Source organism: Dipodomys merriami, unplaced genomic scaffold, assembly GCF_024711535.1.
Source record: "Dipodomys merriami isolate MVZ:Mamm:240054 unplaced genomic scaffold, mDipMer1.0.p SCAF_10, whole genome shotgun sequence".
Classification (NCBI taxonomy): Eukaryota; Metazoa; Chordata; class Mammalia; order Rodentia; family Heteromyidae; genus Dipodomys; species Dipodomys merriami.
In genome coordinates this window covers 9,123,694-9,140,719 of record NW_027202271.1, presented here as the reverse complement: position 1 = coordinate 9,140,719, position 17,026 = coordinate 9,123,694, and the positions used below count along the sequence as shown (strand labels likewise).

The 17,026-nt window shown below is 38.3% G+C and overlaps 1 protein-coding gene across 1 annotated transcript in view; it reads left to right on the top strand.

Moving 5' to 3' along the window:
- Window positions 1–17,026, top strand: part of Adamts20 (ADAM metallopeptidase with thrombospondin type 1 motif 20) — a 109,819-nt gene that overhangs the window by 18,898 nt on the left and 73,895 nt on the right. Inside the window, exons 4-8 of the mRNA XM_070034805.1 lie at window positions 7,612–7,871; window positions 8,906–8,989; window positions 9,533–9,657; window positions 11,832–11,872; window positions 15,382–15,487. Of these exons, the coding sequence (XP_069890906.1) occupies window positions 7,612–7,871; window positions 8,906–8,989; window positions 9,533–9,657; window positions 11,832–11,872; window positions 15,382–15,487 (616 nt within the window). The remainder of the gene's footprint in view (window positions 1–7,611; window positions 7,872–8,905; window positions 8,990–9,532; window positions 9,658–11,831; window positions 11,873–15,381; window positions 15,488–17,026) is intronic.

Below are 17,026 nucleotides of genomic sequence, written 5' to 3'. Positions count from 1 at the left end.
CTGTTGGATTAATACCACCCTCTCTTAACACACAGCCCCCCCCCATTCATTCTGGTCATCATTTCCTTTGATGTGCAGAAGCTTTTTAATTTGATGCAATTAAATTAAATTTATTCTTGTTATTATTTCCTGAGCTTTTAGAGCCTGATTTAGAAAGTCCTTGCCTACATCCTCAAGTTTACCCCTTTGTTTGTCTTCAGTAGATTCAGACTTTCAAGTCTTACATTAAGGTTTTTGATCATTTTTAATTGATTATTTTGTGCCAGCACTAGAACTTGACTCAGAGCCTTGCATTCTTGCTTGGCTTTTTTTCCCTCATGGCTCATTCTCTTACCATTGGGATCATAGTTCCAATTCTGGTTTTTTTTCTGTTTAATTGGAGATGAGTCCCACGGATCTTTTTGCCTCAGACCTCAATCTTTTGAGTCGCTAGCATTACAAGCATGGGCCACCAGTTCCCAGCATTTAATTGGTTTTTCTTTGTATGCTATGAGATACAGGAATCTGTCTTCAGTCTTTTACTTGTGGATATCCTTTTTTTTTCTTTTTCAGTTCCATGTGTTAATGAGACGGTCTTAATTCCACTGTGTGTTTTTTGGCACCTTTGTCAAAAATCAGCTGGCTGATAATTATCCATAATTATTTGATTATGGGTAATATGAGTATCCATGGACATGGACCCATTAGATACTCCATACCTCTAAAGGTCATCATCTAGTGAGGAAAACTGAAAATATAAAAACCTATTCTCTTTCTTTTTCCCACCCCCAAATCCTTCCTAGCCTCTCATAACAAGATGGCCTCTACTTCTATAGATCAATATTTTAGCTTCCAGATATGAGTGCAGACAAGTGGTGATTACCTTTTTGTGTCTGACTTATTCACTTAGCATTGTGCTCTGTCATTCCATCTATGTTGCCACAAGTGGCAGAATTTAGTTCCTTTGTATGCCACCACAACACGACAAATATGCTAAGATCTGGTCTGTTTCCTTTTGTAAATCAAGGTGAGGTCTGGGGATCTCTAACTGAGATGCCTTAGAGCTAAGAAGGTCAGGAAGTTACTAGAAATGAGTAGTTAGGACACTAAGATGTCCACAGGCCACTGCGATAAATGCATATCCCGTATACAAGGCACTCTAGGAATGTGGGACCAGTCTTGCCAGATCCTGGGTATTTTATAGAGAAGTTGAAAAATCTGGATTTGTTTTTAAAAATGCGACAGCTGAATAGAGTTTGGTAGATATGTAATCTTTTGGTGTTTTCTGAAATCAATGCCATTTATCATGTTTTATAAATGTATGGGCAGAGAAGAAGGTGAGTTTATCTAGAGACAGAGAATCATAAACATAGCTATGACCATGGCAGTATTTTGAACCAATAACTTGTGAATGGTGTTTTCAAGAGTCAATTCAGACTTCAACATATAGAAAGAAATGACTATGGAGATTTCATTTTCTTGCCCATGCTTTCTTTGAGTCTACTCTCAAAGGCCATAATGACCTTCTACTTACCAACAGCAAGGATTTCTGTCTGTTTTATTATTGGGGGGGGGTGCATTTTACTCTATTGGTCAACTTCTCCTGCCTATTTTCCCTCTTTCTTTGACTTTTGTAGTATATTTTTCTTTCTCAATTTCTTTATCTCTTTCTTTATCCTTCCTTCCTTCCTTCCTTCCTTCCTTCCTTCCTTCCTTCCTTCCTTCCTTCCCTCCTTCCCTCTCTCTCTTTCTTTCTCTCTTTCTTTCTCTCTCTTTCTGTCTCTTTCTCTCCCTTCCTTCCTTCCTTCCTTCCTTCCTTCCTTCCTTCCTTTCTTTCTTTCTCTCTCTCTCTCTCTCTCTTTCTGTCTGTCTTTCTGTCTGTCTGTCTGTCTGTCTTTCTTTCTTTCTTTCGTTAATTGGAGATAAACTCTCACAGACTTCTCTGCCCATTGTGGCTTTGAACCACAATCCTCAGACCTCAGCCTCCTGAGTAACTAACTGGATTAAAGGCATGAGCCAGGGATACTTGCCTTGTTAAGTATTTCTTAAAGTGTTTTTCTTAGTGACCATTGTTTTGGTATAGTTTTTACTCCTTATTTTTATTTTTATGTAAGTCTTCTTGGCAATCCATTTCTAAGCCATGGCCACATACTATGGGTTAGCAGTAGGTAACATAACATCTAACTCCTCTTTTCTTTTGTAACTGTATAAACTACTCTTTTTTGTTGTTGTTGTTGGTCATGGGGCTTGAACTCTGGGCCTGGGCGCTGTCCCTCAGCTCTTCAGCTCAAGGCGAGCTCTCTACCACTTGAGTTACAGCGCCACTTCCAGTTTTCTGGTCATTTATTGGAGCTAGGAATCTCATGGTCTTTCCTGCCCAGGCTGGCTTTGAACTGCAATCCTCAGATCTCAGCCTTCTTTTTTTTGGGGGGGTCCGGTCGTGGGGCCTGAACTCTGGGTCTGGGTGCTGTCCCTCAGCTCTTCAGCTGAAGGCTAGTGCTCTACCACTTGAGCCACAGAGCCACTTCTGGCTTTTTTCTTTTTGCTTATGTAGTGCTGAGGAATCGAACCCAGGGCCTCAGGCATGCAAGGCAAGCGCTCTACCACTGAGCCGCCTTCCCAGACCCTAGATCTCAGCCTTCTGAGTAGCTAGGATTACAGGCGTGAACCACTGGTGCCCGGCTTAGACTACTCTTTTTTTTTTAAATTATTTTATTGTAAAGATGCTGTACAGAGGGGTTACAGTTACATGAGTAAGGTAATGAGTACATTTCTTGTCCAACATTGTTGCCCCCTCCTTTCTTTTTCTCTTACTATCCCTTACTTCCCCCCATAGAATACTCTTGAACTGAATTTCCCAGGTTATCTCACACCCTGCCCCAGATAGATGAAATCATTCCAGGTATGATTCATATAGTAGAATCACAGACTTATTATTGTTTGTGTGTGTGCTGGTACTAAGCTTGAACTCAGAGCCTGAGTGCTGTTCCGGGGCTTTTTCATTCAAGGCTAACACTCTCCCACTTGAGCCATACCTCCACTTCTGGCTTTTTGGTGATTCATAGAAGATATGAGTCTTTTGTACCCAGCCTGGCTTTGAACCATGATCCTCAGCTCTTACCTCCTGAGTTGCTAGGATTACAGATGTGAGCCACAGGCACCTAGCCTTTTACATCTTTTAAGTATAGGGGCTGGCTGAGATACTAATACCTGGCAAGAGACCAGTCATTCATTTCTTAAGGCTTTAAACTTATACTTGAGAAACTTATGCCTGTTTTCAACTCATAATCCATGCAATAATCTTGATTTTACTCAACGGGGAAATTTGTCTTCTATACAACTTGGCAACAAGACTTGTCGGTTAACTTCTTGAGAATGTGGAATTAAAAAGAAAGTTAGCTCTGTGACACTGTCTGGTATGTTTTCTTGTTTGTCAGCATGCATGTCCCGTAAGTTCTTGTTGTGTATAGACTCAGGAAGAGTCATCTGGCAGAGGTGGGGAGTGGGGAAAGGTCTCTTATGTGGTCACTTTTCTTTCTGGGCTGATTAATGAATGGATAGTACTAGATTGGTCTTTGCCCTAAATAGACCTTACCAACCTGGGTATCAATTGGCTTTGTATTTCTGTAATGCAAGGAAGACTCAACCCTGTATTTTCACATGACTATGACTAGCACAATTTATTCTTTAGTGCTTACTTGTTTTTTATTTAGTGTTTGCAAAGGAGCAGCAGTTCCCAATATGGGTGGTTGTGTCATTCTTTTTGCTCTATGTGGCCTTTGCAGGAGTCATGTGATGTGGCACTCATCGGTTCTGTGGAGGGAATCCACATTCATTTCTTTGTTATGTCACTTGCTCAGCTGGTGGCTGCTGAAATTTCACTTCATTCGTCTGACATGTCTGTGCTTTGAAAGTGTACACTGTCAGTAACTGATTCAGGGATGCAGAGGAGATGAGTGATGTCATGATTCTTCTATGCTTCAAGTTGGAACTAGCCAAAGGCAAATTCACAGACTTCTGCACACATCACCAGGGCAGAAGGCTCTGCTGACTCACGTGTAATACTCTCTGAAATAAAGCATCTGGAACCATGATACAATATTTGGCCTACCAGCCATGATTTGAGAGTAATGGCTGAGATCACTAATGGCATCGAGAAAGCAATAGAAGACTGTAGGTATGAGTGATTTTATGTCCTAGAATAGCCAATGAATTTCAAAGTAAGTATGTTCCAGATTGGTTTTGTTTTGGTTTGTTATGGATGCTCTGGAGTTTGAATTCAGAGCCCTGTACTTTCCAGGCAGGTACTCTACCACGTGAGCCACACCTTTAGCTCTTTTTGCTTTTCTAATTGTTTTTTTTCCCTCCTTTTTCTAATAGGGTCTCCTTTTTGTTTTTAATCTGAGATAGCCCAGACAAGGATCTTTCTAACTCTACTGTGTAGCTGGAATGAGAGACAGAAGCTACCACACTCAGCTTTGTTGGTTGTGATGGGGATTTCACCAACTTTTGTCCTAGCGGGCTATAAACTCCTATCTTTGCTCCCCCCCCAAAAAAAACCCCAAAACAACAACAGTAACTGGGGGCAGAGGCATGAGCAATGCCTCTGAGATAGATTTGTATTTTATTAGCTATGCTACCACTATCAGATTGCCTAACCTTTCTATTTTATATTACCTTATTTTATTTACTTTTTGTATCAGTACTGGGGCTTGAACTCAGGGCTTGGTTCACTGTCCTTTAGCTTTTTGGCTCAAAGCTAGTACCCTACCACTTAAGCCACAGCTCTACTTCTGGATTTTTGGTGATTCATGGAAGATAAGAGTCTCACAAACTTTGTTGCCAGGGCTAGCTTTGAACTATGATCTTCAGATCTCAGCCTCCTGAGAAGGTAGGACTACAGCCTTGAGCCACCTGCATCTGCCCGATGTATCTTTACTTTCTTCATCCTTATCCTTTATGTTGCTTTCTACAACATTTATTCACCCTTAGAAACCCAGTGTTTCTCAGTCTTTTGGGAGTTTACAGGTTAGCCATGTTGTCTATTGAATGATGAGCTGATATGGAGACTTTCTCTTATGAGAATCTTACAGTAAGGACCATCTACTCTTATCTTGAATAAGGATGAGATAAAGATGTATTTCTAAGCATAGAATTTTTTCAGACACAAAGATGAATGACAAGGACAAGAAATTGAAGACAGTGGTACCGGTTTGGGAGGCTGGTTATATCTACTTTGTCATTCTTAGTTCTATTCCTTTTCTAAGATGAGAAAGACCTAAATGAGTTTAGTGGTGGGGTCAGTTTTTGCAAGAGAGGCAATGTAAAACACATTTTGAAAGAGCAATAGCAAAGCCTGGTGAAAATAACACCAAAGGCAAGGAAATGATAGCTAAAGCCCAGCATTAGTTACAGTTTCCTGTGTGAATACAACTATTGAGCCTGGCTCACATTAATAAGAACTGGGAAAGCTAGTAATGGGGAAGAAAATGGTGAATTTAGTAATGCACAATTTGGCCTCACGTGACATTTGATATCTGAACTTCTAATCATATTATTGTCTAATAGTAATTGTTAGTTGTTTTTACTTTATTTTTGTGCCAGTACTGGGGATTGAATTCATGGCCAGGGTACTTTTCCTTAGCTTTTTTGCTTAAGGCAGGTTCTCTACCACTTGAACCACAGCTCCACTTCATTTTTTGTTGATGAGTCTCACAGACTTTACTGCCCAGGCTGGCTTCAAAACACAGTCCTCAGATCTCAGTCTCCTGAGTAGCTAGGATTATAGGTGTGAGCGATCAACCTCCGACTTAGTTGTTTATATTTTATGAATTGTTACTGTTGATTCAAATACGTCTCCTTGCCTTATACCATTGTGTTGTGTAAGCGTTGTAAAGGCTAATGTAATTTTTTAAACATATTTTATGTTCTAGTAGGCAGATTGTAATTGTTGCATGGTGTGTGTCATGTGTTATTTTGGTTTGCTCTAAATTTGGGATCATAATATGCTTGTTAATAAAGGACAAGCTCTCACTTTAGCATTTGACTTGGTGTAACAGAAATAGGAAGGGAAGTAGTGCCCAGAAATGTTGTACTTGGACTAGAAAAGGTGCTTCAAATAATAGCCATTTATCTGGGCATTTGCAAACCTTGCTTACTGTCATTTTTCCCCCTTGCACTGCATAGATCATGATATTAAGTGTTTATAACCTATTAAGTATTAGTAAATACTATCTAAAATCACACTAAGAATAAAAGCTCATTGTAGTAATTTAAAGGCATTGGAAGGTTAAAAGGAAATTATCCCGTGGATTTTTTTTTTATCATCATCTTATATCTTATGATCCAAAATGGCCATTGTTAAAAGGGGAGTAATCCTACCTTTATGGCTGACTAAATAAGTTCTATTGGAATATCTTAATAAAATTTATCAAGATATATTTAATAAGTAATGTTTAACAAAATTTATTACACTACATTTAAGAGATTGCAATAAAATTTATTATGATATGTTTCAGATATCTTAAAATCTTAAGCTTACATGCATGCACATAGTATTTTACATATATGAAGTTAGAACTTGACTTTATTATTGATTATTATTATTGATGTTGTTTATTTGACTTATAAATGACCTAAGGCTTTTTAGTTCTCACTTGACTCCTCCATTTTTCTGTTGAAAATCCTACTATCAAACAATTTGCAGGAAACAAAAAAGAGAGGAACATAATGAGGGAAAAGGAAACAGGACAAGCACTCACTTTACTAAGAATCAAGAATTTTAGGCTAGGTTTTAGTAGTTCACGCCTGTAATCCTAGTTTCTCAGGAGGCTGAGATCTGAGGATCAGGATTCAAAGCCATTCTGGGCAGACAATTTGAGACTCTTACCTCCACTTAACCAATAAAATGTCAGAAGTGTATATATACCACATTTTGATCTGTTTATTCTACTGAGGGACATCTGGGTTGGTTCAATATCTTAGTTATGGTAAACAATACTGCAATGAACATGGTTGTGCTGGTAGCTTTAGTGTGGCCTTGTTTGAGATCATTTGGGTAAATGTTAGGAGTGGGATTGCTGGATCATAGGGGAGCGTTATATGTAGTTTTTTGAGGAACCTCCATACTGCTTTCCAGAGTGGTACATATACACAGTGGAATTATATGCTTCCATCAGAAAGAATGACATTGCCTCTTTTGTAAGGAAATGGAAAGACTTGGAAATAAATAATACTAAGTGAAGTAAGCTAGATCCAAAGAAACATAGGCTCCATGGTTTCCCTCATTTGTAATAATTAGTATAGTCCTAACAGAGGATCACAGTAGCTCAATAGCTATGTATATATGACCAAATAAAATGATTATAGTTGAAATGAGCTCCAAGATATGGAAACAAAAAAAGAGACTCAGATACAGTCTTGTTAAGCCAGACTATGAAGATGGAAGCATTTTATAAAATTTTAATTACTATGATTAGTGATACTTATAAAAATACCGTACAATACTATTTTGAATAGTAATTTGTCCTTTTATTGTTTCATATTGAAAGCAGATGGGCAAGTAATCAATTTTTTGGCTTTCTTTTGGTCAAATCTAATTTAGACTCTTCCTTTATTCTTTTATTCTCCCAGATTATCCAATAAAGAACATCACTTTACCCTTTCATAATCACAGCTATGTGAGTGAAGATCTTAGCCAAATGAAAGAAAGGGTTTTTAGGATCTCTTCAGAGAACGTATCCTTGGAAGTGGAAGGAAAACAGTCACATTCCAGGAACAAACGTTTTTTATCATACCCAAGATACGTAGAAGTCATGGTTACAGCTGATGCCAAAATGGCCCATTTCCACGGGCAGAACTTGCAGCATTATGTGCTGACCCTGATGTCCATTGTAAGTACACTTATTTGGACTCTAATATTACCTCGAGGCTTCACCTTTTCTTTGTAGGTTCCAGGATTTGAACTCAGGACCTTTTCTGCCTTGTACTTGCTCAGCTTGCTAGGTTGGCTGGCACTCTACCACTTTAGCCATGCCTCCAGCCCAGCTTTGTACTGGTGATTTGGAAATGGAGTCAGTTCAACTTTTCTGCCTTGGCTGGCTTCTGTCTGCAATCCTCCAGATCTCAGCTTCCTAGACAGCTAGGATTATAGGCCATGAGCTATCTTTATTTACATATAACATGTGTGTGTGTGTGTGTGTGTGTGTGTGTGTGTGTGTGCGCACGTGCGTGTGTACACTGGACTTGGAGCTTGAACTCAGGGCCTGGATATTGTCCCTGAGCCTTCTTGCTCAAAGCTAGTGCTCTATTACTTGAATCACAGCTCCACCTTCAGCTTTTTTAGTGGTTAATTGGAGATAAGAGTTTCATCAACTTTCTTGTCTGGGCTGGCTTTGAGTCTCATTCCTCAGATTTCAGTGTCCTGAGTACTAGAATTACAGGCATGAGTCATCAGCACCCAACTTCTATAGTCTTTTAAAAATACAATCCTAGATGAATCTATTTCTATGGATCTTAGTAGTATTATATGTTAAAAATAATAATCACATTCAAAATTGGAAATATGCAATACTATGAGAGAGAATATGAAGTAAAACTACCAGAACAGGAAATACTTGCGAGTTTTGTGAAATTTTATGGTCAGCTAAGTCATGGATAATGATCCAGAGTGAAGTGACTGTTTTGCCGAATTATGTCTAATAGTTGTTTAAATGCAGCTTCTACTAGTATTAGGTAAATATAGATGTAACTGATTCCTGGGCAGATCTTAGTAACTAGGGTTAGGAGACTGGTTTCCAAGCTTTGCTTCATATATATACACATATGTACATACACATACACACATATATGTATGTATATACATGAGTATGTATCATATGTATATATATATATATATATATATAATCTTATGTTCTTTTATCTACAGGTGGCAGCAATCTACAAGGACTCAAGTATTGGAAATCTTATAGAAATAGTAATTGTAAAATTAGTTGTCATTCACAAGGAACAGGTAAGAAGGAGTTCTAAAATTAGGAATTTTTTTTGTCGTAGCATTTTAGATCACCAAAGTCTTATTCAAAATGAGATTGTGTGTGTGTGTGTGTGTGTGTGTGTGTGTGTGTGTGTGTGTGTGTGTGTGCCCCATTACTGGGGTCTGAACTCAGGTCTCAGGCACTGTCCCTTAACTTTTTCACTTAAGGTTGGTGCCACCACTTCTGGCGTTTTGCTGGTTAATAGAAAATAGGAGTCTGACTTTTCTGTATGAATTGGCTTTAAACTGTGATCTCAGATCTCATCCTCCTGAGTAGATAGGGTTGCAAGTGAGAACCATTCTTCGTTCTGCAAAGTTAATTCTTTTTGATCTTCCATATTTGATAGTTCCATTGGGATCTGATTAGCTTCAGTTTCAATCAACTCAACTGTTTGCTTCAGTCTAAGAAGGCAGTGCTATTCCCCCATCAGCCTGTGAGGTCACTGTTGAGTGGATTGCATGGATGCAGGAGGAAGGACCGCAGGGCTGGTGTTATTTTGAATTGCTCCTTGTCTTGTGCAGGAAGGACCGGTCATCAATTCCAATGCGGCTGCCACTTTACGCAACTTCTGTTTATGGCAGCAAACCCAGAATGTTCCTGAGGATTCCCACCCTTCTCACCATGACACGGCTGTTCTTATTACTCGGTATGGCTTTGAAAGACTAGTGTTCTTACTTCCTGCTCGATAGTTCCTGTGGCCTTCACTCCTCACTCATTGGTTGCGTGTGGGCCTTGACCGGGCAGAGGCGTGGGGTCTCTTCCTCCACACTCAATTCTACTCAGTTAGCTCCTTAGGAAATCTGCAAAGTCAGTTTGCTGAGTGATGGTTTAAGCTGGACAAAATAATTAGTACTAGGATAGATAATTAGGAATGATATCTAGAAATTAATGACATGAGCACGTTTCAGAGTAGATAGGACAAAAAGTGGCAGTATTTATTTGATTATCCTCGTTTGGAGCCTCCTATACTACTTACTCTTTCTTCCCTCCCCCTCTTTCTTCTTTCCTCCCTCTTTCCTTCTCCCCTCCTTCCTCCTTTCTTTCTTCCTTTCATTATCTAATGGTGTATCTATGTATTTATATATCTTCTATTATGTACCTATCATCTATCATCTATTGGTCATCTCTGTCTGTCTGTCTGTCTGTCTGTCTTCCTATCTGACTAATTCTGTTTCTGTCTATTATATCTATCTATCTGTCTGTCTGTCTTTCTGTCTGTCTATTCCTGTCCATCCATTTATCGATCTGTCCATCTGTCTGTCCATCCATCCATCCATTCATCCATCTTCCATCCACAATTCATCTATCTGTCTATCTGTCTGTCTGTCTATCCATCTATCTATCTATCTATCTATCTATCTATCTATCTATCTATCTATCTATCTATCTATCTATCTATCTATCTATCTATCTATCTATCTACCTATCTATTGATCGCTCGCTCGATCGATCAATGGATCTATCTACCTACCTATCTACCTTCCTGTCTACCTACCTACCTGTATATCTATGACTTGCTTTGATGTTCAGTGCGTGTCATAATTCCCAGGCTGCTTTTCTAGGCTTCTTCTCACTGCTATTCCTGTGAAAACAGATTTCTAGTTATGCTGATGTTATTTCCAGTTTACAAGCACCGTTGTTCAGTGCCAATCCATGACTTGTTTCAGCAGCATGATGGTATAGAATTCCTAGGTTTGTTATGTGGCTGTTTGGTTTGTTAATGAAGGAATGTCTTGGGTGTTGGCCACAATGGAATGTCAGCATTCTAGTACCATATACTGAAAACCTTGTGTCCCTGGTGGCACAGGTGACAGGCATTACATCTACTTGATCTCTTAATAACACGAGAGCAGCATTAATTTATGCAGTGTTCATGGTCTTGCCCTGGATTGATGATAGAGATCATGTGGCAAAAGATGACAGTAGTCGATTTAAGAGAAGAGGAAAGGGATATGAGAAGAAGACATGGTTGGTGGGCAAGAAAACTGTCAAAATTGAATTGCCTGTGACTAAGTAATGCAGGAGGGAAAAAAGTTAAATAACTTCATAAAGTCTGAGAGCATTGATATTTTGCTTGTTAACTGAGTTCATAATGATCTTGCAGGATTGTCAGATAATATTATAAAGGCAGTGTTAAGACAAAGAGATGAAAATATAGTGAGGACATTTTTGTGATGAACTTGCTTAAAGCTTCATCTATTTTACACCATGAGCTTCTAAGCTTATTCATATGCATAGATGGGGCATTGCACAATGCTACAGTATTTTTGTATAAAATTCTAATGTTATTTTTAAGGTGTCTTCGTTGAAATTTTTTATTTAGAATTTTTTTGATTTTCTTAAAAAATAAGTTTTTTATTGTGAAAATACTGTACAGAGGGGTTACAATTACATGGGCAAGATAGTGAGTACATTTCTTATCAAGCATTGTTGCCTCCTCCTTTGTTTTTCCCCTATCATCCCTTCCCTCCCACCTCCACAACTACTCCCGATCCCCCACTCCCCGCCTAAATTGTAAAGTTCATTTTTAGACTTAGCGTCTTGTACATCTCATTGTTGCAATGGGTCCACCTGTATCCCTGTTTAAACAATTTGTTTTTTCCTTTCTGCTCCCCAAATTATACCACCATCAAATACAGTGAAAACAGGGGTTATACTGTGGGGGAGGGGGCATACATTTGTTGAAGTTTTTTGAGAGCTTAATAAGAACCAGTTTGAGGTTGGCAAAAGCGGCAATAGCCATGCCATAGTAAAATCTTATTTGTGCTCATTGCCAACATAGTTTCCGAAAATGTTTCAAAATAAATCTTTTTCTTTAAGGCAAGACATTTGTGGAGCGAAAGAGAAATGTGACACATTAGGTAAGTTATTTTGTTCACTAAATTAGCTAATATTGAATTCAGTAATTGAATTCGCATATTGAATTCAGTAATTCAATTATTCCATAATTAAGTTTAAAAAATTGACCTGTTAATAATTTTCATTAGTTGTTTTGATAAATTATTATAGTTATTACTGTTTTTCTTGGTTTTGTGCTGTGGCTTCAACCCAGGGTCTGGGTGCTATCCCTTAGCTTTTTCACTGGAGCTTTACCGTTTGAGTCACAGCTCCACTTCTGGCTTTTTTTCTGGGAGATAAGAGTCTCACTGACTTTCCTCGCCAGGCTGGCTTTGAACCATGATCCTCAGATCTCAGTCTCTTGAGTAGCTAGGATTATAAGTGTGAGGCACTGGTGCCGGGCAATCACCATTACTTGATTCTGCCTTTGTAAATTTTACAAAATAACAACAACTAGTATGTTGTAGGTCTCAATAATCAGATATTGAGTGGTGTGTAAAGCTTTGACTGATTTAATTTGCGTTTCTTAGAATATAAAATAAATAGCCGTGAGCCCACAATGAAGCATCAGAACTCGGACACAACTGTTGCTCGGCCTGTGTTCACTCCATACTCTGGCTCTTTGCTTTCCCAAATAGTGGCCACCACCATGAATTCCATCCTTGCCAATTCCTCCCATCTTTGGAAAAGTAGAAGTATTTCTAAATAAGAAATTACTGTATTTTGCTTCGTTTTGAATCTTGTGGTGGTGGTTTGTACATTTTTGCTTCTATGTTATGTGCCATTCATTATTCTCTATCTGTTCCCTCTTAGTAGAGTTGAGCTATTTCCAGCATTTTTCTGTTATGAATCTTGCTATAAGATTGAGGGTGTATTCCTAAGATTCAAATTACTGTCACTAGCCAGGTGCCAATGCTCATGCTTGTAATCCTAGCTACTCAGAGGGGATGAGATCTGGGAATCATGGCTTGAGGTCAGCCCAGGCTAAAAATTAGTGAGGCTTTTATCCTCCATTAACCATCCAAAAGCCAGAAGTGGACCCGTGGTTCAAGCGGTAGAACACTAGCCTTGAACAAAAAAGCCAAGGGACAGCACCCAGGCTGTGAGTTCAAGCCCTAGGACTGATACCAAAGTAAAAATAACTGCAATAACAATAATAATTGCTGTTATTAAGAATGATAATGTAGGTTGAATATCTCTAATGGGAAATGCTCCAAAATCTGAAACTTTGAGTACCCACATGGTATTCAAAAAGTTTCAGATTTTGAAGCATTTTAGACTTGTATTTATATACTATATATATATATATATATATATATATATATATATATATATATATATATATATATATATATATATATATATATATATATATATATATATATATGTCTTCCCAAATCTGAAAAACTCTGAAATCTGAAACATATGGTTTCCTAGCATTTTGGATGAGAGATGATCATATTAAACTTTATAATTTATGCCAAATTATCTTCTAAAGTGCTCACACCAATTTACAGTCCATACTCTTTATCAATTGTGCATAGGCATTGAACTCAGGGCCTATGCTCTTGGTTAGCTTGTTTCTGGTTGGTGCTCTACTGCTCAAGCCATGCCTCCAGTTGCAGCATTTTGGTTGGTTAATTGCACATAAGACTTTCTGAGATTTATCTTCCTGTGTTAGATTCAAATCATGATTCTCAGATCTCACCCATCTAAGTAGGGTTACCTGTGTGAACCACCAGCATTTGACTAGGTATTTATTTTTTATAGTATCCTTGTTGACCCTAAATATCTTCAGACATTTCTTATTTGCCAGACTAAAAGTAACATATTTCACAAATCATAATTTTCATTTTTCTGAATGCTAGCAAGTTTGAATAGAATTTCAATTACTTGCTGTCATTCATATTTCCTTTTCTGAAACAAATGAAAAATGCACATATTTTCTGCCATACTGTTTGTTAATCCTTTCTGCTTTTCTAATTTTTAAATGAGTTTTTGATACCAAAACCTTTGTTGATATATATATATAGATAATATAGTAAATATCTTTTAACAATTTATTGCTAGGTTTTATTCATTTTTGTGGGAAAATATACAATGTAACTGGATATATAAACTTCTTATTGTGTGGTTAGCATTTATGTGTCTTATTTTAAGAAACTCTTCTAAAACTCAGGGTCTGAACATATCTTCTGTTTTCTAGTAGGTATTATAAAAGTTGTTCCTTCACATTTAGATCTTTAAACCATTGGGATATATTTCTTTTTATATGTTATTAAGAATATTGTTTTGTTAGATTTTTATTTTTTTTGTACCTATCCTTGAACTCAGGGCCTGGGCACTGTCCCAGAGCTTTTGTGCTCAAAGCTAGCACTCTACCACTTAAGCCACAACTCCACTTTGGTTTTATGGTGGTTAATTGGAGATAAGTGTCTCGTGGATTTTCCTGCCTGGCTGGCTTCTACTGTAACCCTTAGTTCTCAGCCTTTTGAGTACGTAAAATTACAGGCATGAGCCACCAGTGTTTGGCCTGTTAGAGTCTTTCCTATTCTCATGTGATACACTGAATGAGTCTCCTTTCCTTAGAATCTGCAATTCAAATTCCTAATTCAAATTTTGTATGTACTTTAGTCTATTTCTCTTTTCATTCCATAGATGTCTTTTTATCTACTTCATACATCAATTTCTCACTATTTTCAGTTTTATTATTTTTATAGTATAATTCCACATTATTTTCTTTTTTTCTTTCTTTCTTGTTTATTTTCTTCAAGATACAGTGTAGCTTTTTCAGAAGCAATGGGGTTTAAATTCAGGGCCTTGGGCTTGCTAGGCAGGTGCTCTACCACTTAAGGTAGGATTCCAACCAATTTTACTCTTGCTCTTTTTCAAGCAGGGTCTCACTTTTTGCTGAGGAGGTTTTAGATTATGACCTTACTGATACTTTTGGAATATTTAGGATAATTATGGCTTTCAATGTAAAGTTTGAGCAGTAATGGAATAAATAAATACTGTATTCCAAATATCTACACAGCTCTAAAATGCATAGATTGGAATTAAGCCATTCAGCAGGTTGAAAGAATAGAGGCATAACAATATCTATGTAAAAAGCTGAATGTGAGTGGCTCATGCCTGTAATCCTAACTACTTACAAGGCTGAGATCTGAGGGTTGAAGTTGAAGCTAGCTTGAGCAGAAAAGCCCATGAGACTTTTATGTCTAATTAACCCCCAAATGCCAGAAGAGGAGCTGTGGTTCATGTAGTAGAGCATCAGCCTTGAATGAAAAAGCTCAGAGACAGTGCCCAGGTGGTGATCCATCCTACACACACACACATACACACACACACACACACACACACACACACACACACACACACACACACACACAGAGTTAATTTACTATCATCATCCAATTTTATATTCATTTCCAAATAATAATGTTATTGTTTAAATGCTTTAAAATTTAGTTCTGACTTTATGATTTGGGTGACACTTTCCATTTTGATGGAATGTCAATACGACATTTTCCAGGCTTAGCAGAACTGGGAACCCTGTGTGACCCTACGAGGAGCTGCTCTATTAGTGAAGAGAATGGGTTGAGTGCTGCCTTTACCATAGCTCATGAGATTGGCCACGTGTAAGTACCTTCGGCTGCAACCATGTGTTCTTTCATGGTCTAAAGTTCTATCTTCAGTCGAGTCGCTGGTGCCTTCATTTCTTCATAGAATATCACAAGTGATTTTCCTGCCTGAAACGCTAACTCTGACTGTTTTGTGATGGATCTGTGTTAGGTCAGGCAGGCTGCGCAGATGAACAGGATAAGCAAAGGATCAGAATTCCGAATTTTCTTTTCATTTTCATTTATAGTATTGAATTACAGGACAAACGCTTCTGGCTTCTATCTCTTGTTCCTGACCAGGTACTTTTCTCAACTAGTTTTTGCGATGACCTACAGGGGTACTTGGCTATTGTGAGATTCCCAAAATATCTATAATATCAATGCATTTATTGCTGTTAGAGCTCAGAGCCAAAGGAGGGCATATGGAACATGAGAATTTTTTGTACACATACACACACACAGACACACAGACACACACACACACACACACACACACACACATTCCTTATTTAAAGTTTGTCATAAAATTTCCAGGTTTTCTTATCTATTTCTTATCTGGCTTTCCTAAGCCAGGCTCCTAGCTACTCAAGTGGCTGAAGTGAGAATCACAGATCAAAGCAGAAATGTTTCTAAGATTCTTTCTGCAAGTTAACCACCAAAAATCCAAAACGGGGGGCTGTGGCTTAAATGGTGGAGTGACAGGCTTGGGTAGAAAACTCTCAGCCAAATCAAGAGTTCTTGAGTTCAGGCCGAGGCAGAAAAGGCTCTGTGACTCTTATTTCCAGTTAATCAACAAAAATCTACAAGTGGAGCTGTGGCTCAAATGGTAGAGTGCCAGGCTTGACTGGAATAATCTCAGCAAGAGTGAATTTCTGAGCATAGACTCTAGGACAAGCGTGCATGCGTGTGCACGTGCGCGCGCGCGCACACACATACACACACACACACACACACACACACACACACACTCCTTATTTAAAGTTTGTCATAAAATTTCCAGGTTTTCTTATCTATTTCCGTCTTCCTCAAATTCTACTGGGGTTTGTGCTGTAAGAAGGGAGGCCATCATTTCCCATGATGTTCAAGGAAAGTCAGAAGGTTCTACAAACTCATCTTCTGAAAATTGCTCCCAAATTTAGCCCTGGAGTACACCCTGAAGTTATGTGCTAACAAGGAATTGTAGTTGGACCACATTTCGTTTCCTACTCATGCTTTGAGATGTCACCAGAGCATGTGTGCTGAATTATTTCAAGGAGACATAATCTTTTCATTCACTAGCCCCTCTTGGGTTCCTGTGGGGCATAGTTCTATCTCATGGTCAGCGGTAGGTTGCATGCTCAGTTCTGTAAGCTGTTCGGGAGATAGAAGGAGGGGAGATATGTTGGAAAGAAATATGACAGCAAACTGCCAACTTGTAGAAGGCCTTTCTTGCAGAGAAGCTTAGCTAAGCATTTATTTTCTACCTGAGAAACTCCAAACTTCTCTTGAAAGAGAAAAGTAAATTGGAAGAGCAATTTAAATGCAAGTTTCAGCAGACAAAACAAACCCTGATCTTTG